Genomic DNA, 24,486 nt, shown 5'->3' on the forward strand with positions numbered 1-24,486 from the left:
CCTACGTGCTGCCCTTTTTTTTCCACTCTCAAGAGGCCGGGCTACAGGGGCTGTTTTCTTTTGAGTTCCTGTTTTTAATTGGCTCAAATTACAAAGGTCCCCAAGGAGGCCCTGGGGCTGGGGGTGGAGGGCAGCAACCTGCAGAGAACCTGGGAGAGGCTGGTTCCCTGCCAGTGCCCACCACCCCCACCTGCCACCCACACCCCTACAAGTGGAAGTGCAGGTGGAAAAAGGTCCCAGACCCTTTAAATAATCCTAAAAAACCGTGATGAGAGAGCAGGCAGATGAAAGGGCTTCCACGCCGTCACACGGGTGATGAGCTGCCCTAACTTCGGTCCTGCCCAGGGTCCTCTCCCGCTGAGTCCGTGGCTCCCGTTCCAGACCCCATCCCGGGCCAGGGCCAGGGCCAGGTGGGGGACAGCGGGTCTCCTCCCAGAAGCAGGGAGGCCGAGTAACCGTTGGCAGGAAAGACCCGTTCCGCGCAGCGGCACAGTCCCAGCGCTTTAGCCCTCATCCGGCTCATGGCCGCCCCCAGGCGCAGTGAAGCTCGGTGTAGGGCGGTAGCTCAGGTCACAGTGCTGCTGTGGAGGAAGCTCCTCCCTCCCCACTGCTGAGGCCAGGTCCTCAGTGGGCAGCGGGAAGCCCAAGCAGTGCCCCCTCTGGCTCTGGAGGCTGTGGCAACAGGACCCTGGCCTGCAGGGTGGCGAGGAGGCACCCTTATGCCCGGGCACCCAGCTCTCCGATGCGCTGCCGCAGGTGAAAGGCAAATTCGAACATGGTGGCTGCGAGGCTCTGGTGGATGAGGTACCGGGGCAGGCGGCCCTGGGGGAGGCGAGGAGAAGTTCCAGGAAGGCCTGTCCTCGGCAGGGGCTCCCCCTCAACAACTGGCGCCCGAATGCAGGTGCAGCTCTGGCATGCAGCCGAGGCCGCCCTCTCCCCAACCCCTAGCAGGAAGAACACCCCGTGCCCGGGTCTTGGCACGAGTCACACAAACAGACCCGGGAGGGGGTGGGCTGGCAGCCAGCCACCCTTCCTCGGGCCTCAGGAGTCAGAGGTAAAGAGGGGAGGCACAGGGCCTCAGGGCGAGAAGGCCATCTGGACCCTGCCCCCAGTTTCAGAGGAAGAAAGGAGGCAGAGAGCAGGGAAGCCGGGAGCAGGGACGCCCAAGGTCACACAGCACAGTCCTCTCCACTCCGCAGCGCCTGCCTCGCAGCCCCAGCCTCGCAGCCCCAGCACACCCACCTTGAGATCTGTATTAAGGATCCAGATGAAGGTGCAGACTCGGGGGTTACTGGCCGACTTGAGCACGATGAAGCCCCCAGGACCATTCTCTCCCCTGAGGAGAGAGGGACTGGTGGGGGACCTTGGAGCCAGGAGAAACCCCTGACTCCCGCTCTGCCCTGACCCACCTTGGACTGGGGTGGAAGAGGGAAGGGAGCTGCTGGTCTGAGCGGGGCCAGAACGAGTGTCCCAGAAGACACAGGATACAGCCTCCCACCCCACCTGCCACGGGGTGCTCGAATCCTCCTCCAACAGCCTGTCAATGTTTGCACAGCCCCAGGGGCAGGGCGCATACCCACTTCCAGCCCCAACTAGTCTGTCCAGGGACTCCTGTAGTGCGGGGGTGAGCACTTCTCAACGGGCCCACCTCTGCGAGCAGTGCAGAGCCGCGGGGCTCCACGAGGGGGTGCCTTCTTGGGAGGCCTCAGGCCTGAGCGGTAGGATTCACATCCCATCAGCTCGCCTGCCTCCATAGATAAGGGAGCTGGCGTCAGGAGGGGAAACGAGCTTGCCCATCACCCAGCAAACACTGGTGGTGGTGAGACCAGAGCCCCGGGCTGACACGCAAAGAACAGAGCTCTCTGCGGAACCCCAGGACAGAAGGGGAAGTGTGCGGTGTCTGGGAGGAGGCCACCCACAGCGCTAGGACTAGAGAGCCAGGGTGGGTGGAGGAGGCCGTGGAACAGACAGCAGAGGACGCAGGCCTCTTCCTTTGGGTACACCCGAGCACTGCAGGGGTAAGGCAAGGCTGCAGGACAGGGAGATGGGGGTGAGAGGCAAGAAGGTGATGCTTCAGAACACAGAGCCTCCTGCGGTGCTGGTCCCCCAGACCAGCCACCTCATGGCTCCCAGCCCCCTTCTCGGCTGGTCCCTATTCATCGCCATCCTCAGTCTACCCTGGAGCTCCCCCGAGTCTGGTGGTGGTTCCAGATAAGCAGGATTAGGGACAGCGGGACCGGTGACAGGAAGGCGGCCTCAGCAGGAGAAAGTGCCCAGCTGTATACACCAGCCCTGTCCTGTTCTCATGGCCACCAAAGGAGGAGCCAGTGCGAATGACCCTGGGCAAGGCTCGGCTCACCTGACGTATTTGTGCGTGGGGGGCTTGGCGCAGTGCGTGGTGGCGATGCCCGAGGACAGGTATCGATCTCGGCGCCGCTCGATGCGTCGGACATTCACAAAGTCCCTGGAGGGGGGCGATAAGATGAGGGGGCTGCCGAGAAGGTCCAAGGGCAGGAGGCCTGCCTGAGAAGGGGGGTTTGGGGGGCTCACCTAGGGGAGACCACGCCACCTGCGGCCCCTGAAGACACATCGTAGGAGATTAGGGTGTTGTCTTCTACTCGCTGCAGGATCTGCGGGCATCAGGGCAGAGGTAAGGTGCAGCCACCCCAGGAAAACCCCGGGGAAGGGCCTAGCATCTCAGGAAAGCCCCCAGGTCAGCTGGCTCTCTGCTCAGGCCCCATAATTAGGAGCCACTTCCATTCATGGGTGCTGGGCCCGGTGTTCTAAGCATTTCGTCCTTCCATTTTCTCGACCCTCTCCTAGAGGCACTATTATCACCATCCACATTTTACAGATGGGGAAACTGAGGCCCAGAGTAGTTCAGTGATGTGACCTGGGTCCCCAGGGGGTTTACTGTTCACACTGGACCACACCCTCACCTGCCAGGTGGCTCTGCCCCAGGGGGTGCCAGGCCTGGACCGCCGGCTCAGCTCACCTGGCAGGCGGTCACCGTCTTGTTCCATAGCACCATCCTCTCAGGCTGTAGGATCACCTCCTGGTACACCAGCTCCGCGGGGCAGGGCAGGAAGGTCTGGGGCAGGGCGGGCAGAGGGCTGGATGGCGCCAGATGTACTTGGGCACACCAACCCTTCCCTGCTGGGTGGAAGAAACCTGCCAGAGAGTCCCCACACCACCGGGCACTTCCTGGAGTCCCAGGCAGAGCAAGAGCCTCCAGAACACTCCATCACCCACCTTCAGAATGAAGGTCTTGCCATGAAAGGGAACCTCGATGGTGTACACAGTGTCCCCGTATTCCTATGGCAGGGACAGAAGGGTAGCAGGGAGGTGAGTGGAGGGCAGAAGAGAGCTGGGGTGGGGGCAGGAATGGGTGACAGGCAGGGCAGGATTTTAACAGCTCAGGGGAGAAAACTTGAGGAGTTTGGGATATTTGAGCAGCCATTAAAAAACAGTGGTTCTGACAAATGTCCTGCCATGAGCAGAGAAAGGCTTTCGATATCAAGTTAAAAGGCAGGAGCACAGCTGCCGCTACAACCACGCAGGTCCATGTCTCCAGGCCGCCGGGGCTGCCAGGGGAACTGGCCAGAGAAAGGGACGGGGATGTTTTCCCCATTTCCCAAGCTCTCTGCCATCTCTCTAGATAATATTGTTTTGATCATGAAACAAAACACCGGACACAGCACAGAAGCCTGGCTTCACCTTCAAAGCTGGAGCTGAGGCAGCAGAGCAGCAGGGGTGGGGCGGGGGGGGGGCAGCAGGGGGGGCAGCAGGGGGGGTGGGGGGAGGGGGGAGCGGGGAGGGAGCAGGGGGGAGAGCGGGGGGGGGGAATGGGGGGAGCGGGGGGAGAGTGGGGGGAGCAGGGGGGGAGCGGGGGGTATCAGGGGGGAAAGCAGGTGTGGGGGAGCGGGGAGAGATGGGGGAAGCAGGTGGGGGGGAGCGGGGGGGAAGCGGTGGGGGGAGCAGGGGGGAAGCAGGGGGGGTGGGGGGGAGCAGGGGGAGGGGGGAGCGGGGGGAGAGTGGGGGGCAGCAGGGGGGGAGTGGGGGGGATCAGGGGGGGAAGCGGGGGGAGAGCGGGCGTGGGGAGCAGGGGGGTAGCATGGGGGGGAGCAGGGGGAGGGGCGCTAGAAATGTCCAATCCAGGCCAAGGGGCTGACCCCAAGGCCCAGCCCCCTCCCCTGGGGCAGGATTAGGGTTCCAACCCATGCAATCTTGGGGCTTTTCTCAGGCCCCAGAAAAGGGAGGGAAATCTCCCTACAAGCCAACTTTCGGGGTCCAGTGGGAGAAAGGTTTCTTACGTTATTCTTCTCAAACTTCCAGTTCTCTTCTTGGGCCAAGATCTGGTCCACCACCGCCATGGCCTCCCTCCCCTGAAGGATGTACTCCCGTTCCTGGCCAGGCAGGGGAGGCAGGAAGGGGTCAGCCTGGGAGCTGCAGCCCTCTGGATCTTTCTCTAGACACTCCACACATCTCATTCAGAGGCCTGATTCAGCCGGATGTCCAGATGCAGGGTCTGGGCTGGTCTCCTGAGCCCTATGAGTTCCCTGGGACCAGGAGCTGTGGTTGTTACCCCAGGGCCCAGGTAGGAAGGAGACATTGGGCCTGACTGACAGTGAGCCAGACACTCAGACGGACACTGACAGCCCTTCAGGCTGCCTAAGGTCTGCCCTCCTCTGGGAAGCCCCTGCCCACCTGGCCGAGCCCAGTACTGGCTCCTCTCTGGTGCCCACCCCGGGTAGGAGTAGGCAGCCAAATACCTGGGCAGAGAAGCTTTTCTTCCCAACAATTTCTTCGTCGGATTCATTGTCAGACCCTGCAGAAAAACAAGCACGGGGGACAATGGGAAGAGGTGGGGAGAAGGGGTGGGGAGGTGAGGGGTTGGGGTACAAGTGCAATGGTGGGGGGGGATAAGATCGTGTGTGGGAGAGGACTGACTGCTCGCATTCCCCAGGGAGCTGACAGAAGGACAAGAAAGCACAGACCCAGCCATCCTGCTCCTCATAAAGCCCCTCCCTGGAGGTAGTTCCCCCACCCACCAACCCTCACCTGCAAAGGATTCTGGGGGTGAATAGAACTGGCCCTCAGACAGAGCGCCGGAGAAGAGCAGGGGTCCTCGGGCGACAGCAGCCTGGGCGGCAAGGTACCCTGGGGGGCAGACATGGGCAGCCATCGTCCCAGGCCAAGGACAATCATGCCTTGGCAGCCTAGGGTCCCCTGGCCCAGGCTCTCTTTAAGGTTCTTGGAGGCAGAGTTGGCAAGAGAGCTCAGAACTGGTCCTCATGCCAGCAACTCTCCTCTCTCAGGTGGGGGTGACCCTCGCTGCATCCCCTCACCCCCCAGCACTCACATCGCTCCTCCTCAGCCTCCTGAGGTAGGACTTTGAAGTCAAGGAACCAGGTCTCCAACCAGGCGAGGACAAAGGAGACGATGGGGAGCAAGTAGCCGAAGGCCCCTTTGCTGAGCAGCTGTGGAGGGAGGGGGCTGAGCTCCACAGCCGGGGGTCACCCCAGATCCAGAGCCCCACCCCAGGGCTGTCGACTCTGGCCTACACCCGACTCCTGGTACCAGCTGCTTGGGGCTCCCCTGTGGCACATGCCTCTGAGATGGAGGGATTAATGAATTCTACAGCAGGAAACACTAAGGTCAGGCTGGAGGAGGAACTTTCTGTCCTTAGGGTTTCAGCAGGGCAAGTGGGCAAAGCCAGTGAAGATGACCCCTTAGAAAGAGCCAAGGACAGGATTCCCCCTCACCCAACCCTGACAACAGGGACGGAAACCCAAAGTCAGAGAAGCAGTCCCTTCTTGGGACGAGCCCATCCCGCAGGCCAGATGCCCACCATACCAGCCAGACCCCAAGCCACTGACCTCAGAGAGGATGACCTTGACGATGAGGAATGCACTGGACACCAGCGTGGTGACCTGCCCGGGGGAGGGACAGACAGACAGACAGACAGACGGAGCCTGGGGAGTAAGTCCTCCTCCATCCCACCCCATGAACCAGCCCCACCAGGGCCCGAGAGCTGCCAGGAAAGTGGCATCTTACCGCAATCACCCACCAGTGCCGGAGCCGCAGCACGGCATAGCCCAGGAGCAGTCCGGAGAAGCGGAAGAAGGCCAGGACCTGGCACGGGAGTGGGGGAGCCATCAAGGCAGCCATGGGCCCTACCCCAGCCGAAGGCTGGCCGCCCCCTCCATCCTGCTCCCCCAGGAACCCCACGTGGTGTGCATGCCCAGGCAGAGAATGGCCAAGTTAGTGCTTCTTTGGGGATGATTTACATGTGACCTCCTTGGACGGGGGTCTTGTCTCCCCCTCCCACTTGGGGCTCTCTGAAAGCGGGGCCTCTTTTGGGAACAGGCTTGAATACAGAGGGCTCCCTGATCAAATTAGGATGCATGTTGCAGGAAGAAGAAAATCCAGCCAAAGAACCCTGTCCCTGCTCCCTCTCTGCCCATAGGATCTCCAAGACCACTCACAAAGATGTCAAAGAAGGAAGTTTTAAAGCTGTAGTTGATGATCTCCTGCTCCAGGTTCTTCTGGATGCCTGTGTTGGTCTGGAAGAGAGAGACGTGGGTAGGACCAAGTCCCCAGGGCTGCCCTTCGTCCTCCCAGAGAGGGAAGGTGGAACCTGGAGGAGAGGCTGTAAATGCTCAACTACCACCCGAGAAGCCCTGAGGCACCAGGCGAGGTCAGCCAGGGGCCTGAGACCCCAGTGCTGAGACTGTTCCTCTAAGGATCCAGGCAGTCCAGACAGGCAGAGCTGAGCCTCCCGCCACTCACGAGCACACTGCCTAGGAAGGGGCAAGCCTGGAGGGCCTTGGGAGGTGATGGGCCCTATGCAGGTGCTATGCTGGCAGACAGGAAGCTGGGAGTCAGCCTCTCCCATAATTTCCTCTCCCTCCCACCACTGCAGTGCTCCATCTTCCCAGCCAAGCATCCATCTGGGGCGACGGGGCCCAGGGGTGGGCAGTGGTGTCAGACGGAGCCCCAGGTAGCAAATCGATTGATTAGGTTTGTGCTTAATGGGCAAAATCCATCAAGCTGCTAGAGAGGATGGCGCGCAGAGTGAGCAGACTGGTCCTTGCCTCTGCCCCTGCCCTAGCCACCCACACATTTTCAGTGGGATCCCTGAGACCCTGGCTGGGGAGTAAGGAGTCCGGATGCCCACCGAGAGCTAGACTGCAGCCTGATGCCTCAAGGGGAATGGGTGGCAGGCCCACACCTCTGCAGGTGGGGTGCCAGCCCCCAGAGAAGAGGGGCACAAGGGGACTCTGGGGGACGGAGTTTGGGAGCCCTGAAGGGGAAGACCCTTCATGACTACCTAGATCAGGGCTTCTGATCTCTGGAAGATGATCTGAATTGGGCCGGTGGTGGGGAGTGAGGTGTTAAAGATACAGATGTTGAGATGCTGGGTCTGAATCTCAGGGTGAGCCGAGCATCTGGAATGGTCGTAAAGCTCCTGAGTGATTCTGATGCTCAGGGCAAAAGCTGGCCATCTGGACAGCCCCTCACTGAGTCTCGAGCCCTGGTGCATTCCCACCAAATGCCTCAGCCTCAAGACCACTCTGCATCCCATGGAGTCAAACGCCTTGCTGACATCACAACCCACCCCAGCCTGATCCTCCTCTTACTCCTCAGACTACACTCTCTTGAGCTCCAGAGTCACTGTCCACAGAGCTCTCTCTTCCATGGTTTTTCTCTTTACAGAGAACTTTCTCTTGCCTGCATATCCGCTGGCCCTCTGCACCAGGACTCAGGACAGTGGGGTTCCTGCCCCCGTTTTGCCAGCTCTGGCTGCAAGACCTTGGCAATGGTCTTACAGCCTGGTCAGGGTCCTTGCACACACTGGGCAACACACAGTCTGTTAGAAAACTAAAAATAGGGACTTCTCTGGTGGGCCACCAGGTGGTCTACCTGGTGGAACCACCAGGGAAGCCCAAGGGGATCATCCAAAGAAAGAAGGTTTAAGACCTCAGAAACTCTTCAAATGACCCTGAACCTCACTGAGCCTTAGCTCTCTCATCAGTAAGATGGTCCTTAAGGTCTCCCGTGGCTGTGGCTCCTTCTCGCTGAAGGTGCCAGCTCACCTCTGTGCACAAAGGAGCGTCACCCTCAGAGCCTTGCCTTGCCTTCCAGCTCAACATGCCCAGAATCAAACTTCATCCCTAAACCAGCTCCTTCTTTAAGCTTCTCCTTTGTAACAACAGTTATTGTTTTCCTGACCCCTGAGCTTGAGACAGAGGTTTGTGACATTGTACAGGAGGCAGTGATCAAGACCATCTCCAAGAAAAAGAAATGCAAAAAGGCAAAATGGTTGTTTGAGGAGGCCTTACAAACAGCTGTGAAAAGAAAAGATGCAAAAGGCAAAGGAAAAAAGGAAAGATATACCCATTTGAATGCAGAGTTCCAAAGAATAGCAAGGAGAGATAAGAAAGCCCTCCTCGGTGATCAGTGTAAAGAAAGAGAGGAAAACAATAGAGTGGGAAAGACTAGAGATCTCTTCAAGAAAATTAGAGATACCAAGGAAACACTTCATGCAAAGATAGGCACAATAAAAGACAAAAACAGTATGGACCTAACAGAAGCAGATGATATTAAGAAGAGGTGGCAAGAATACACAGAACTATATAAAAAAGATCTTCATGGCCCAGATAATCATGATGGTGTGAACACTCACCTAGAGCCAGACATCCTGGATGCACAGTCAAGTGGGCCTTAGGAAGCATCACTACGAACAAAGCTAGTGGAGGTGATGGGATTCCAGTTGAGCTATTTCAAATCCTAAAAGATGATGCTGTGAAAGTGCTGCACTCAATATGCTTGCAAATTTGGAAAACTCAGTAGTGGCCACAAGACCGGAAAAGGTCAGTTTTTATTCCAATCCCAAAGAAAGGCAATGCCAAAGAATGCTCAAACTACCACACAGTTGCACTCATCTCACACGCTAGCAAAGTAATGCTCAAAATTCTCCAAGACAGGCTTCAACAGTACGTGAACTATGAACTTCCAGATGCTCAACCTGGATTTAGAAAAGGCAGAGGAACCAGAGATCAAATTGCCAACATCTGTTGGCATCCATCAAAAAAGCAAGAGTTCCAGAAAAACATCTACTTCTGCTTTATTGACTATGCCAAAGCTTTTGATTGTGTGGATCACAACAAACTGTGGAAGATTCTTCAAGAGATGGGAATACCAAACCACCTTACCTGCCTCCTGAGAAACCTATATGCAGGTCAGGAAGCAACAGTTAGAACTGGACATGGAACAAGAGGCTGGTTCCAAATCAGGAAAGGAGTCCGTCGAGGCTGTATATTGTCACCCTGCTTATTTAACTTATATGCAGAGTACATCATGCAAAATGCTGGGCTGGATGAAGCACAAGCTGGAATCAAGATTGCCAGGAGAAATATCAATAACCTCAGATATGCAGATGACACCACCCTTATGACAAAAAGCAAAGAAGAACTAAAGAGCCTCTTGATGAAAGTGAAAGAGGAAACTGAAAAAGTTGGCTTAAAACTCAACATTCAGAATAGTAAGATCATGGCATCTGGTCCCATCACTTCATGGCAAATAGATGGGGAAACAATGGAAACAGTGAGAGACTTTATTTTTTTTTGAGCTTCAAAATCACCGCAGATGGTGACTGCAGCCATGTAATTAAAAGACGCTTGCTCCTTGGAAGAAAAGCTATGACCAACCTAGACAGCATATTAAAAAGCAGACACATTACTTTGTCAACAAAGGTCCGTCTAGTCAAAGCTATGGTTTTTCCAGTAGTCACATATGGATGTGAGAGTTGGACCATAAAGAAAGCTGAACACCGAAGAATTGATGCTTTTCAACTGTGGTGTTGGAGAAGACTCTTGAGAGACCCCAGGATTTCAAGGAGATCAAACCAGTTCATCCTAAAGGAAATCAGCCCTGAATATTCATTGGAAGGCCTGATGCTGAAGTTGAAACTCCAATACTTTGGCCACCTGATGCGAAGAACTGACTCAGTGGAAAAGACCCTGGTGCTGGGAAAGATTGAAGGCAGGAGGAGAAGGGGACGAAAGAGGATGAGATGGTTGGATGGCATCACCGACTCTATGGACATGAGTTTGAGTAAGCTCTGGGAGCTGGTAATGGACAGGGAAGCCTGGCATGCTGCAGTCCATGGGGTCACAAAGAGTCAGACATGACTGAGCGACTGAACTAACTGACTGAGCTTGAGACCTGGAGGAAGGATGCCTGCCATCCAGAACGCTGATTCACTTTGTACAAGGAGAACAAGGGGAGGCTTGGAGAGGCTGAGTCCCTCGCTGAGGTCACACAGTTACTACAGAGCAGAAGCTGGGACAGGGGACCAAGCCCAGGATGCCCTGGTTCCATGCTCCTACCTCTGCATCAGGTCCTGCTCTGCCCTGTCAGCACCTGGAGATTAGGCCCCACCGCCAGCTGGCCAAGCACTGCATGGCTGGGGGGGGTGGAGCAGACTCCACTCTGACAGGCAGCTCTGTCTCCAGACCATTAGCTGGAGTCTCACCAAAACCAAGAGGCCAAAACTGGGGACACTGGAAGAATGCCCAAAATGGGGAAGAGAGCTGGGCGTCACTGGGAGTCTTTACGGATTGCCATCCACTGTTCCCTCTGCTTTCGGCACAGCGCCTGGGACACAGCAGGGACTCAGAAATGTTTGCTGAATGAATGAATGAACTGAGCCAGAGAGCAATGTAGAGCAGAAAGAAGACAAAAGTTCTGATAGCTCCACCAGAGCCCTCTGGGATCCCGCCTCCTTTCTCAAGAGTGTCCACTAGGGGTCAGTGTGGCTCAGAGGTCAAGTGTGTGAGTTCTGCGGCGTGAGTCTGGGTTCAAACCCTGCCTTCTTCACATACTTGCTGAGAGACCTCGGATAAGCAACTTAATGTCTCTGTGTTTCTCTCTCTGGAAGATGAGAACAGCTATTCTTATAGTCTCATTCTTCATTTTACCTGGAAATCAACACGCCCCCAGAAGCAACCCTCTGAGGCCCAGGCAACACCCCTCCCCCAACCTGACCTGTGCCCCAGCCTCGGCCCCACTCACGTTCAGCTCAATGATCCAGAGCAGGGAGATGAAGAGCAGGTCGAAGGTGACGAAGAGACAGAAGGTGCGGCGGACGTCGGAGATGGCCCGGCGCTTCTCCGGAAGCGGTGGTGGGAGGAGGTGCGAGGAGAGGCTCTGGCTGTGGGACAGCGATGAGCCCAGGGAGGCCACAGCCGGCAGGCTGCGCTCCAGGTCGCGGGCCAGCAGGTCCCGGGACAGCTTGCTCATCCTGGTGGGCCCCCACCTCCAGGCGGGGTGGGCTGGGCCTCAGCAGCAGGGCTGAGGGGAGGCAGGGTGGCTGGTCACGTCCTGGGGTCAGGGTCCAGGAGCGCCCAGGAACCTCCTCCATCCCTTCGAATGCAGCCCCAGGACTCCCATTTATTTCCAAACACATCTGCCCCCCACCCTCGGCCTAACCCTGTGGCCCAGGGCCCTTTCTGCCTCGTTTCCCTCTGTGGCCTGACTTCCAGGCTGGAGGAGTCTGAGCATCCTTCTCCCTCTATCCTGCTTCTTCACCCCCAACCCCAGGCAAAGTCCTGCAGCCCCATGGTCACCCTTGAGGGCCTCCTGGGTCCTCCCTAACCTCTGGGGGCACAGCCTGCTCCGGCCAAGCCCTGCCCTGTAGTTCAGCCTCTGGGCCTGTCAACAGCCTCTGGGCAGGTCCCCACCCCCAGGAGAAGTCAGCCCCAAGCTCTGTTCTTTGTTTTCCAAGCACAAAGCCACATTCCCTCCCAGCAGCCAGCCCTACTCTCCCACCCCCTGATCCATGGCAACTGGGAGGGACTTCCTAGAGCAGTGTCTCTGCACAGGCCAGCCCCGGAGGGATGGTGGGATGACATCTTGGTCCCTTCTCTCCACCACCCTCACCTCAGGCCCAACCAGCTCTCTCCCAGCCGCTCCTGCGTGCTCCTAATGGGTGGGCGCATCTCCAGGCTTTCACTCCCCCCACCCACAGCAACCACCTCTACGCCAGCCAGAGAAAGCTTTTCAGAACATGAATCAGATCCTGCCATTCCCTGTTCACAACCCTCCAAGGGCTGCCCGCTGGCCTGAGGATAATACACCATCCTTATGGTGGCCCTCGAAGGACGGGGCTCTGCCTGTTTCCTCTTACCACTCCTCTCACAAGGCGGGGCCCCATCATCTCACTATGACAGCCACCCTGGCCTTCTAGTCCCTTCAAGTGGCAGCCTAGTCCTGCCTTGGGGGCCTTACACTCAGGTCTCCCCAATCCTTTTAACTGGCAGCTCCAAAGCCCTCTCCTCAGAGCCTCACACCCTCCTTCCCCAGTCCCAGTGAATTTACCGGGCTTCACCTTCTCCAGTAATCTCACTGCGTTCCATGTCCACACAGGGCAGAATGGTTCCTCTTATTCTTCACACAAGTTAGCCGAGGTTCCAGGAGGTGAATGGACCTGGCCATCCACCCCTGACCTGCCCGTGAGATCCTGAGGTTGAAATCCTCATAACCCCAGAGACAAAGTGGGTGGTGGGGCACTCCCTCCCTGCTGAGCAGCCCCCAGGCCTCTGGTCCTTGCTTTACCAATCTGCTGGCAGGGGCCCTCGGAAGCCCTGTCCCTCCAGCGGGGGGAGGAAAGGTTTAGTCTAGAACCAGAGCGGAGCTGAAGCATTATGGTGGGGCCTGAGTCTCTGGGACCCCATGAAGGGTCTCCTTGAGTCTTCTCACATGCAGAACCAGGGGGCAGGTCTGGGAGCCACTGGAAGGGGAGCCCTAGATCTTTGTGCTTGATCTTGGGAAGGCCAAGATCTAACCTGTCCCTCCACCACAGCCGTCCATCCCCTCCACACATCTGCTGTCTGCTCTCTTCCATGCTCCCCTTCAACTACTAAGTTGAAAACAAGCCCCCATTCTGTAGCCAGCAGGGTTTCTGAGTGAGCCAGCTCATCCATCCCTCTACCTCTGTGCCAACCCAACAGTCAGGACTGACTGTTCTTAGCAGAAGCACCAGCCTCTACTACTCTTTTGGGGTGCCCATGCTAAGCTCATCTGGAGGACATTGAAGGAAAGCTGGACCAGCTCTGGAAGATGGCGGCAAGAAGAGGGGAATGACAGGCTGCTGGCAACGGGACCCCCCAACATCTGTCAGTCGGATCTGGTGTCAGAACCCACGCTCAGCGCATCCCTCACTATGACATGGCTTCAGCCCTAGGGCAGGTGACATTTCCTTGTCTCTAATAGCCCGCTCGTCTTCTGCCAGACCTGTCTCCATCTCTCCTCTCTCCTGTCTCTCTCACAAGCTACCTCTTCACCATTCTTTGAAAGTGTCTCTGTACCCCCTCCCACGTCTGTCTTTATTCCGCCCCCTCTCGGGGTCTTCCTCTCCACCTCTCTCCCATCTGCGAGTGTCTCTCCACCCCCATCAGATTAGTCTCTCTGGTTTTCTCTTATGTGTCTCTCTCTCTCCTCTTTCCTGCCTACCTTCACCTTCTCTCTCTTCCCTGTCTCACTGCAGGGCGCTGTGGCTTCCCTACTCCCAGTCTGCTCCTGGGTCTGTCTAGTCTTTCCCCCTGGCTTTCTCCCTCCCTCTCTGGGGACAGGACTTGGGTGGCAGCAGCTTGGGTGTGAGACACACTTGGAGTGGCAACAGCGCTGACACTCACACACCCAGACGTCCACGTGCAAGTGAGAGACACAGATTGGGGCTGAGAGCAGAGGTGTTGGGGGAGCCTGAGAGAGCTGCCGACGCGGGAGGGTGGTGAGGGAGCCCAGCACAGGGGGCTCTGAAGCAGGGGTGGGGGCTTCCGGCCCACAGTCGGAGAGCAGGGTTCTGCGTCACCCTCCTCCTGAAAGAAACTCAGCATCCAAATAAGCAAGAGCTGCAAGAGGTGAATGAGTTCAGGGGCAGCCATTAGCCCTGAAAAATTTTGGGCAAGTCCTTCTTAGCAAACCTCCATTTCCCTATCTGGGAGAAAGGTCCATTTTTTTAAAAAAAAAAATGTATTTATTTTTTAATTTAAGGATAATTGCTTTACAGAATTTTGCTGTTTTCTGTCAAACATAAACATGAATCAGCCATAGGTATACCTATGTCCCCTCCCTCTTGAACCTCCGGGAAAAAGGTCCATTAAAAAGAAAAAAAAACCCTTTTAAGTAAGAGAAACTTAAAACATCAACCAAAAAACTTTACCTAGGATCTCAATATATAAAACAGATATATTTGCAGGGTAGCAAAGGAGATGCAAACATAAAGAATAGACTCATGGTCACAGCAAGGGAGGAGGAGGGTGGGATGACTTGAGAGAGTGGTATTGAAATGAATACATGACCGTATGTAAAACAGAGAGCCAGTGGGAATGTGCTATATGATGCAGGGAGCAGAAAGCTGGTGCTCTGTGACATCCTAGAGGGGTGGGATGGGGAGGGAGGTGGAAGGGAGGGGACATGTTTATACTTCTGGCTCATAGTGATGTATAGCAGGAACCACCAAAACATTGTAAAGTAATTATCCTCCAATTAAAAATAAAATGATTTTTTAATTAAAAAAAACATAAATGTTGATGTTTGGCAGAAACCAACACAATTCTGTAAAGCAATTATTCTTCAATTAAAAAATAAATTAATTAAAAAAAGAAAACAGATAAAAACTGGGAATTCCCTGGTGGTTCAGGGGTTAAGACCCCACACCTTCACTGCCAAGGGCGCATGTTCAGTCCCTGGTCGAGGAACTAAGACGCTGCAAGCTTCGCAGTGCGGACGGTAAATAAATAAAATGAATAAAAACAGGACTGTATAGGTCCTGCCATAGGATGTGGCCACAGAGAGCCCCATCGGTCAGCGTTCCCTCAAACTCCATCCGGGGTCACCTGGAGGCACCTCCTTGGGTGTGGTTTGAAAAACTCACTCAGATGACATCAAAAAGTTTTGAGTTCCCTGAGACCACTTGCCAGCTACAGATATGAAAACCACCTTGGCCTAGAACTGCTCTCAACAGTCCCCAGAATACTGGCCCGGGAGGAGGGAGCGTGGCGGCTGCCGGCAGAGCAGGCTGGCCTCCACCCTCCCGACAGGGGAGGCAGGGACGAGTGTCAGGAGGCCGGAGGCGGCAGCGCTGCCACCCAGCCCCCTGGGAGCAGCGCCCCCCCTGCCAAGCTCACCGCCTGCTGTCACCAGCCCTTCCCCAGCACCTTCAGAGGTGTCAGGAGGGGAGCAGCACGTGTGGCGTGAAGTCGGCCTGGGCTGGCCGCAGACTTGACGCTTGATGTGCTTGTGGAAGCTCAGCTGCTAAGGCTTGGAGAGAGTGGGGTGGTGGTGGTGGGGGTGGGGAACTGGTGGTGTTTCTCATCCTGGGTCAGAAGGGTAAGAAGGGTCCGGAGGAGGCGGCCAGGCAGGTCTCTGGGCACAGGGAAAGCTCTGTGGGCCCCTCACGCCCCCTCCCAGGCCTTCTCTGACTGGCCCCAGGAAACGCTAGCCTGGGTGCAGCAGGAAACCTTTGGGTGTGTCCCCACTCAGCAGAGACAGCAGGCAGCTGGTACCTCTGAGGCCAGGATTTGAGTCTCGGTCCGCCCTCAACAGTCTTGCGATTGGGGCAAACAGCACATTCTGAGAATTGGCTTCTTTAGTTGCGTTAAATAAGGGGAATGATAATATACTTAGTGCCATAGAGCTGTCCACTTAAAAGTGGCTAAAATGGTAAATGTTACGCTGTGTATGCTTTCCCACAACAAAAAAGGCAGCATCTCCCATCTGTGATTGCTACCAATGATTGCTACCCCATAGGCATTTATGGACGTGTCAGGGGAAGGATGGCTGGTGTTTGGCTGGTGGGGGTGGAGATGGAGCAAGCGGGTGAGCAAGGCCATTCAGGTGAGAGGTGAGAGGTGTGGGGGGTAGGGGAGTGGGGGCTTACACACGACAGTGATGTGTAATAAATTGCCCCCAAAGGCCTGAGCTCCACAGTTCACCCGCCGGGTGACCCAGAGCAAGCTGTCCAAGGCTTCAGCCCAGGTTTCCTCCTTTGTGGGCACTAGGGGCCAAGTTACAGAGGCTCCAGGCAAGCGTGCGCTCCTGGGGAGGGGAGGGGGTGTCCTGGCTCCCTGCACAGGCTCTGGGGGGAAGCCCAGACTGATCTCTGATGCTACACCTTCCCACTGGTGCCTGTCCGCCCCCCACCCCAAGCTCCCCAAGGGCCCAATTTCCAGTTCTTAGGTGGCTGGGGCACAGACAAGGCCCTTCCCAGGCCTCAGTTACACCCTGGGCTGGAAGCCCCAACCATCTCTCTGCCATTCTCTGGCTGACATTTCCTGACCAAACCAAGTCTGCAATGCGCCTATGTCTGTCACTCACTTGGCAAGACTCCGAGGCTGCACCTGGAAACAGGGGGACTGGGGGATACCTGTATTGACCCTGGGCCGCCTGGTGGATCAGAGGAGACAGCGGTGCGTGGGGAGCATGGAGAACAGCCCCATAACAGAGTAAGGGCTCCATAGATGGGAATCACAGCCGCCATCGCCACCTCTGTGGGCCTCTCACCCTCTCCTCTGCCCAGCTTCCCACAGACAGTCAGGCCAACCTACACAAGTTCCAGCTAGAGCTCCCTCCACCAGCTAGGCTCTGTGACCCCGAGCAGACGAACACCTCATCTATGTCCAGAAATGATTCTCACCTCAGAGCAGTGTGGCATCTCCAAACCCTCTCCCCAGCCCAAGGGGGCAGTAGACATGGCCTCAAAACACGTGCCCCAGGCTGCATTCCTCAGGAAATGCTGGCCCCAGCCCCACACTGGCCACGGGGTTTTCCCTGAGGGGTCCCTGCTACTGCTGCTCAGTCGCTTCAGTCATGTCTGTGACCCCATGGACTGTAGTCCACCAGGCTCCTTTGTCCATGGAATTCTCCAGGCAAGAATACTGGTTGCCGTGTCCTCCTCCAAGGGATCTTCCTGACTCAGGGATCGAACCCAAGTCTCCTGCATGTCCTGTATTGCAAGAGGGTTCTTTACCTGCTGAGCCACTGGGGAAGCCCTGAGAGGTCCCTAACTAAGCACACATCAGGAGGAATCAGTGAAGCCAAGAAACGACTGGATGCCAAGCCAGGAGACGGTTCAAAGCCTGGATTCCCACCTTGTATACGCAAGCGTGCTGTTGCTTCAGTCATGTCCAACTCTTTGTGACCCTGTGGACTGCAGCATGCCATGCTCCCCTGTCCATGGGATTCTCCAGGCAAGAATACCGGAGTAGGTTGTCACGTCCTCCTCCAGGGGATCGTCCCCACCCAGGGATTGAACCTGAGTCTCCTGCAACTCTTGCATTGCAGGTGGATTCTTTACCGCTGAGCCACCGGGGAAGCCCGGATTCCCACCTTACTAGTCACTGAACCTCTCTCTGTGCCTCAGTTTTCTTCTCTATAAAATGGGGGTAATGGTAATATCTGCTTCTTAGAGGTATTATAAGGTTTAGGCGACTTATTACATGTAAGGACCCAGAACAGTCCCCAACAAAGAGTGACTGCTGTGGAAGGGTTAGCTAATGTGACCTCTGTCTCATCTTAGATGGAAACAGTCTCAAGTTCTGACAGCCTCTGTGAGACGGCTTCAGGCCAGGGCTGGGGTTGCTCTGGATTGAGACTCTGTTAATACCCAGGTTAATGGAGAATCCACAGGCGGCCAAGAGACAGAGCCTGTGTGTGCAGAAGAGGTTGGCCTCGGGTTCTGTTCTGCCACTGGCTGGCCTGGGAGGAAGTTGGCTCAGGGAAGGAGGCCAGCAGACCAAACAGGCCTGCGCACCATCCAGACAGGCCAGAAGAAACCAATCCGGGCTGGCAGTGGCCCCAGCCGGCCCCCTGCAGACATCCTCTCCTTCACTCCTGGCATCCGTTGCCAGGAGCTGTGGAGATGACGAGACTGAAGCTTGGAGAGGCCTGCCCACAGCCTGCCCTGGACAGGGCGGGGCCCACCCCAGGGGCACATGGGCTTCCCCCAGTGCTGGGCTAAACCCAAATGTGGCCACCTTCAGGGCCTGTGGGGAGCGAGGTGTCAAAAGACCCCAAAGAGTTTAACAGCCAGGGCGTGTAGAGAGCTGAGTGCCTTCCCCTCCACATCCGAACCATGAACAAGTCCAGCCAGTATCTGCCACTGCTCACCACTAACAGCACCCTGCCTGAGCCACCATCTCATTTTTGCTACAGTTTCCTGACCGCCTCCTTGCCCTGGTCCCAAGTCTGTTCTCAACACAGCAGACAGAGGGACCACAGTAAAGGTCAGGCTGCACCTCCTCGACCCGAACTTCCAACAGCCTCCAGCTCCCCCACAGTAAAGGCCAAAGTCCCTGTCCTGGCCTACAAGCCTCCTCTTCCCCTGGTACCTTCTGCTCCAGCCACACTGCTCCATGGACACATCCAGCACGCTCCTACCCCAGGACCCTTGCTCCTGCTGTCATGTCTGGAGTTCCTCCCTTTGGTCTCTGCAACATTCCCTCCCTCTGGAGAGGCCTTCCCTGAACCCTCTATTCAGGCCCAGCCTGATTCCCTCACCCTGCTTCCTTCTTCACAGCACTCATCACCCTAGACATTATATGTTTACTGGTCTGCTTCCTGCCTGTCTTCTCCCACTGGATCAGGGATGCCCTGCTTGCTCACGGCTGCATGCCCGGTTCTGGCACCAGTCTCACAGCAAACATTGAGGAAGTGTGTTGAATGACCGCAGCATCATGTGTACAGGTGCTCGTGCACACACTCACACCCGACCCTGGAGGAGTGGTCCCACCTGACCAGCCTCTCCTGGACTGGACTCCACCCTCAGTTGGAGTCTCGTGTTACCAAGAACCCAGGCACTTCCTCCACCAGGGCACTTCCTCCACCAGCACGAAAGGGGGAGGACTGGTTTCCCAGGCAGCCTCAGGCAGGGTGGCTGCTCCCCTCCTCTTCTCTGAGCCCAGATTGACAAGGAAAGGCCTGGGGGCAGGTTTAAACCCCTCAGATAGTGAGGGTCCCCACCACTCCTCTCTTGCAATGGGGTTGACACCCCTCCCCCAATACTCTCCAGATCAGTGGCTGTTCCCAGGACACACCATGGCCAGTTGGTCTCCCTTCATGCCTCCAGTTCCCCAACTCTTTAGAGACCAGTTCAAAAGTTGCCTCCTGGACAAACGCCACTCTCAGCTCAGGCTTCCCCAAGCCCAGATCTCGGGACCCTGGCTCAGCACTTCAATCCCCACACCCCTAGACTTGAGCCTCAAACTCATCTCTCCTTGAGTCCTTGGGGCCCAGGTCACAGTGTTTGGCCATGCATATGTCAAGTAGCTTCACTGGCCTGTGGATCACCCTGGAATAAGGGAAAGGGCATAGATTTCGGGGTTGATCAGGAGACCTGGAGTCAAAACCCAAAGGCCATTCTTGATTACACTGTGTGCCTCTGAGTCTCTCTGAAACTCAGTATTCTCATCTGTAAAACGGGGATGGTAGAGTGCCCACATCACAGAGCTGTTGAAAGAATTAGAAATAACAGCTGCAATGTGCCTGTGTTTAATTAACAGCAGCTATGACTACTATCCGGAGAAGGCAATGGCACCCCACTCCAGTACTCTTGCCTGGAAAATCCCATGGACGGAGGAGCCTGGTGGGCTGCAGTCCATGGGGTCACTAAGAGTCGCACACGACTGAGTGACTTCACTTTCACTTTTCACTTTCATGCATTGGAGAAGGAAATGGCAACCCACTCCAGTGTTCTTGCCTGGAGAATCCCAGGGATGGGGGAGCCTGGTGGGCTGCCATCTATGGGGTCCCACGGAGTCGGACACGACTGAAGCGACTTAGCAGCAGCATGACTACTATCAGCAGCCATGGGTACAGTGTTAGAGGCAGGGCCCTGGGCCAGGCACGTGCAGCACAGCATTCTCCCCAAACTGAGGGTCCATCAGTACTGCTGGATGGTAGGATGGGCCCTGATCTCAGGGAGCTGACCCAGGATGGTACATATTAGGCTCTCCTGTAGTTCAGGGATCGGTGGCCTATGCCATCAGCCTCGGCACAGTTGGCTTCCTTCCTGGTCCCTACTCTGCCCACCCAGAGGGCTTGGGAAGTTCCCTGGAGAAGCAGGAATTTAAGGACAGCCCAGGCCACAGCAGCAGTGACAAGTAAGATCTCAGAGGCCAAGCCAGGCTCTTTCTCTCTTCCTTCTGAGGAATTGAACAGGGCACAGTCAAGCCAAAACAGAAACCATATTCATCACGGAACGCTCCCACCCTGCCCTAGCCCAGAAAGTTCTGAAGTACAGTTTACTGGGCATTCCTTGTGGCTCAGCTGGTAAAGAATCCACCTGCCATGCGGGAGACCTGGGTTTGATCCCTGGGTTGGGAATATCCCCTGGAGAAGGGAAAGGCTACCCACTCCAGTATTCTGGCCTGGAGAATTGCACGGACTGTATAGTCCAGGCAGTCGCAAAGAGTCGGACACAAGGACATGATTGGGCAACTTTCACTTACTGGAAAATCCTATCAAACTGAGATCTACTCAGCCCTTCAGCTCCCTCCACATGCCAGGCCCTATTAAATGTCAGAGATGTCCTCAGCTCTGTGACTCTATGACCCCAGCCTACTCAAGGGCTGGTGAGTCAGGCCCCACCCCACCCCTTGGTGCTGTTGGATAAAACAGGACTAATAAGGTCGAGTTCTCAAGCTCAGTTTAGAAAGGGCTGGTCCATCTTCCAGGGCAATCTCAGACCTATGACCCTAGGTGACAGAAGGGCCCTACAGGGGAGGGGGGGGTTCAGAACAGACACCTCCCAGCACTGGCCCTGACCAGCCCTTTCCCAGGCAGAAAAAGCTCAGAGGGACATACAACAGGCAGGATGGTATACCTCCCTTTTCCCTTGTCCCACTGATGTGGCAGCTGTCCCTTTGGGGACTGGGAGCCCAGGGCAGTTTCTGGGACACGGTTGTAGACTTGGAGTCAGAAGATAGTTCCTGCTGAGTGAACCTGACCTCACCTCCCAAGTCTCAGCTTCCGTATGTGTAAAATGGGGCCAACAATCTCTGTCGTTGAATGCAACAAGAGTGAGCTGTCAAATGTACAGAATTTTTGGTCTCACCCACACCCCTTCCCCCAAACAAGTCTGAGTGTCAGAGAGCTCGGTTTACCACAGCAGGTAAACTGAGAGCCTACAGCATGCCAGTCACTGTGTTGGTCCCTGGGGATATTCACTCAGGGGGTCCAGGTCTGGGAAGGGAGGCTGACAGATAAAGGCATAGTGCCACGCTGCGATCAGCACTTTCAGGGAGGGATGAACAAAGGACTGTGGGCTCCCAGAGAAAGGAGCATCTGACCCAGGCTAGAGTGGGGGAGGTCAGGAAATCCACAGGGAGGAGGAGCCATCTGACCCAGGCCTCTGCATCTATCAGCCGGGGGCAAGGAACATAGGCACTCCAGGCTTGAACAAAAGCCCAGAAGCTGGTTTAAAACACAGGTCCAGCCCACAGGCATGCGTGCTGACCTTACCCCTAGGGACCTGCCCCCACACATGGGTACCAAGCCTCCAGACCTCCCCAGGGCACGGTCCCTGCAGCTCCTAACCCAAGGGGATACTTGGGTGAAGAAAGGAATCTGCCTTCGTGCCCACCTCAGCCCCCTCCCCTGAAAGAGCTCTCCAACTGGAGGATATAGCTTTCCATTCTCTGAGCCCATCCTGGTCTCTACCTCCTGCGGGTACTCATTCTCTCACTTAGGGCTCCTAACTGTCAGCTCCTCTGGGAAGTCACTTTTGGCCTTTTTCTTCCTTGGGTTCCCAGAGTTCTGTGTACATTTCACTAGAACTCATGCTTGGCCTCTAACATTTATCCATTTCCAGATTCATTTCCTGAGCAGAATGACAAGGGGTCTAGGTCTTTTACTGTTTTGAATCCTCACCAGTCAAACCCAGATCCTGCCCCTAATGCCCTCTGCTGCTGCTGCTGCTAAGTCGCTTCAGTTGTGTCCGACTCAGTGCGACCCCACAGATGGCAGCCCACGAGGCTCCTCCGTCCCTGGGATTCTCCAGGCAAGAACACTGGAGTGGGTTGCCATTTCCTTCTCCAATGCACGAAAGTGAAAAGTGAAAGTGAAGTCTACCCCAGCATTTTATTTACTGACAAAGAGTCAGGCTTTGGGGCTCTGAGACAGAATCAGAAGCCACATCAACTGTTCTCAAGCAGTTGATAAAGTTAAAAGTCAGAATCACTGTTCTTTATCCTTCTTATGTAAGCAGTAATAATAGTTAACACTGATTTACTGAGCACACCTGTGCTCACTGTTTTAAGCCCTAAACATACACTATTTCATTTAATCCTCATGATAACTGTACCAGGTAGGCACAGAAATATCTCCATTTGACAAACGAAACTGAAGCACTGCCTTCATCAATATAAGATAGTACTGGGACCCAGGAAGTCCAGTTCAGGAGTCTGTATCCTCCATCATCATGCTATTATGGACAGGGTGCTGCAGGGACTCAGATAGGACAATATTTAGCCTTGGGCAGGGGTGGTGATCCAGAGGTGATGCTGCCTGAGCAGAGCACTAAAGGTCAAGTAGAAGGTAGGCAGCAGGTAAGAGGAGAAGGGGCTTTCTAAGCAGTGGGGCTGGTACATGCAAAGCCATGGAGACACAAAATGGCAAGGGTTTCAAGCAAGGAAGTGACGTTATGAGACATCTTTTTCAAGGACCACAAGAGTTACAGTTGGGAGACTGGGTTGCAGGCGGTCGTGAACTGGAAGTTGCTGGGAAGTCACCGCAATCATCCTGGTGAGAAACGTATCAACAAGGGTGCTGACAATAGAGTTAGAGGCATGGGACCAGGTGCAAAGCATGTTAAGGAAGTTAGCTGGACTAGGTCACCTCTTAGATATGAGAACTGAGAAAGAAGAGGAAGTATAATTCTCAGGTTTCTGGCTAGGATGGGGTAGTTGAAAACAAATGAATCTGCAGGGGAAAAGAGCAGTTCGAGTTCAGACAGACTGAGTGGCAGCTGAAGTAGAGCCGTCCAACTGGTAGCTGGATGGCCAAGTCTGAGGCTCCAGGGAGGGGCTTGGCTGCAGCTGGAGATCTGGTTGCCTTTCTGGTATCCTAAAGTTGAAGCCAGGCTTCCCAAGTGGCTCAGTGGTAAAGAAGAATCCGCCTGCCAATACAGGAGCCGCAGGACACGCAGGTTCGATCCCTGGAGGAGGAAACGGCAACCCACTCCAGTATTCTTGCTGGGATAACCCCATTGACAGAGAAGCCTGGAGGACTACAGCCCAAGAGGTCACAGTTACACACGACTGAGCCACTGAACACACACGAACGCAAAGCTGAAACCATGAGAGTAGATGAGACCATCCAGATTCAGTGTACAGAGTAAGGGGTTGGGCAAGAGATTGTGAAACGGTACTTCTGCAGTCATAGTAGGAAGAAAATAAGGGGATGCTGACACGGAGGAAGCCAAAATAGGGGGACGGGGCACATATCCACTATTTCAATTACGAGTTAGTGTCATTGGTGTTATGCACCTTTAAGAACTCAAGAAAGATATCAAAGAGCCCTTCTGATGTCCATTTAGAAGTCATTCACTGCCATTTCCAAAGGAAGTTGAGGGAGCCCGGATGACAGTGAGACAGAGACCTACAGGAACTTGTAGATATTTTCCTGCTCATTCTTAACCCTGACACCTCTCCATATCCAGTTCCTGCCCGTAATACCCAGACACCACCCCCTCAGAGTGAAAAGGAGAGCTATGGAGGGCGATCCGGGACGCCCTTCCCGGACTCTTTCGAGTGGGCGGGGCCGCGGACTGTCAGCGCCGGAGACCCCCGAACCCCGCGCGGGGTGGAGCTAGGTTGAGCTGACGAAGGGGGCGGAACGTGGGGCGCAGGGGGTGTGGGAAGGGTCGGACGGAACCACGAACGGACACCCGCTAGGGAAACAGGATCCGCTGGCAAGACGTACCCCTCGTACCACCACCTGGTCCCACTGACCGCCTGCGGACCCACCTGCTCCATGTCAGCCACGACGCCGGCTCTTCCTACCCGCAACCGCAATCTGACTCCGCCGCCCCAGCAGCGCCTCCGAGCGGAAGGAGCTCTCCCGACGCCACTTCCGCCACTGAGTCCGCCCCCGAGAGCGATCCGGGACGTGCGTAGGAGTGAAGCCCCGCCCCTTCTCCTCAGCCCCGCCCCCAAGCCCTCGGGCCCCACCCCCCAAGGTCCGGAAGTGGGTACTGCAGCCAAAGTTAGGCTTGGAAAGAGCTTCCTAACGGTAGGGGGCGGAGAAGGCAATGGCACCCCACTCCAGTACTCTTGCCTGGGAAATCCCATGGATGGAGGAGCGTGGTAGGCTGCAGTCCATGGGGTCGCGAAGAGTCGGACACGACTGAGCGACTTCACTTTCACTTTTCCCTTTCATGCACTGGAGAAGGAAATGGCAACCCACTCCAGTATTCTTGCCTGG

General features: G+C 55.7%; 1 protein-coding gene across 6 annotated transcripts; it reads right to left on the reverse strand.

Moving 5' to 3' along the window:
• Nucleotides 1-53: 53 nt before the first annotated feature.
• Nucleotides 54-24,086, reverse strand: STARD3 (StAR related lipid transfer domain containing 3). Of its 6 annotated transcripts, XM_081582214.1 has the most exons (17): nt 24,030-24,086; nt 22,900-23,218; nt 12,385-12,512; nt 11,080-11,358; nt 6,489-6,566; nt 6,058-6,135; nt 5,880-5,933; nt 5,363-5,480; nt 5,062-5,160; nt 4,773-4,828; nt 4,314-4,406; nt 3,253-3,315; nt 2,996-3,091; nt 2,551-2,630; nt 2,360-2,464; nt 1,243-1,336; nt 54-822 (listed from the first exon to the last, which is right to left on the reverse strand). In XM_081582214.1, exons 4-17 carry the CDS (start codon nt 11,305-11,307, stop codon nt 718-720), a joined length of 1,347 nt encoding a protein of 448 aa, XP_081438340.1. In that variant the 5' UTR covers nt 11,308-11,358; nt 12,385-12,512; nt 22,900-23,218; nt 24,030-24,086; the 3' UTR covers nt 54-717. The 6 variants fall into 6 exon arrangements, with proteins under 6 accessions (XP_081438340.1, XP_081438341.1, XP_081438342.1 ...); XM_081582215.1 differs by lacking the exons at nt 22,900-23,218; nt 24,030-24,086 and adding an exon at nt 16,703-18,232; XM_081582216.1 differs by lacking the exons at nt 12,385-12,512; nt 22,900-23,218 and having other exon boundaries at nt 5,876-5,933; nt 6,071-6,135.
• Between the last annotated feature and the right edge of the window lie 400 nt (nt 24,087-24,486).

This window comes from Giraffa tippelskirchi, chromosome 3 (genome assembly GCF_054371585.1).
Source record: "Giraffa tippelskirchi isolate mGirTip1 chromosome 3, T2T-mGirTip1v1.2.pri, whole genome shotgun sequence".
Classification (NCBI taxonomy): Eukaryota; Metazoa; Chordata; class Mammalia; order Artiodactyla; family Giraffidae; genus Giraffa; species Giraffa tippelskirchi.

What these genes read in the sequence shown, in the direction of transcription:
- STARD3 (XM_081582212.1), bottom strand. Translation starts at nt 11,307, where the DNA reads ATGAGCAAGCTGTCCCGGGACCTGCTGGCCCGCGACCTGGAGCGCAGC. An exon ending in TCTGGATCATTGAGCTGAAC is followed by an intron (nt 6,567 to 11,079) that starts GTGAGTGGGGCC and finishes TCTCTCTTCCAG; the next exon opens with ACCAACACAGGCATCCAGAA. An exon ending in GCAAGACCTTCATTCTGAAG is followed by an intron (nt 3,092 to 3,252) that starts GTGGGTGATGGA and finishes GCCCTGCCCCAG; the next exon opens with ACCTTCCTGCCCTGCCCCGC.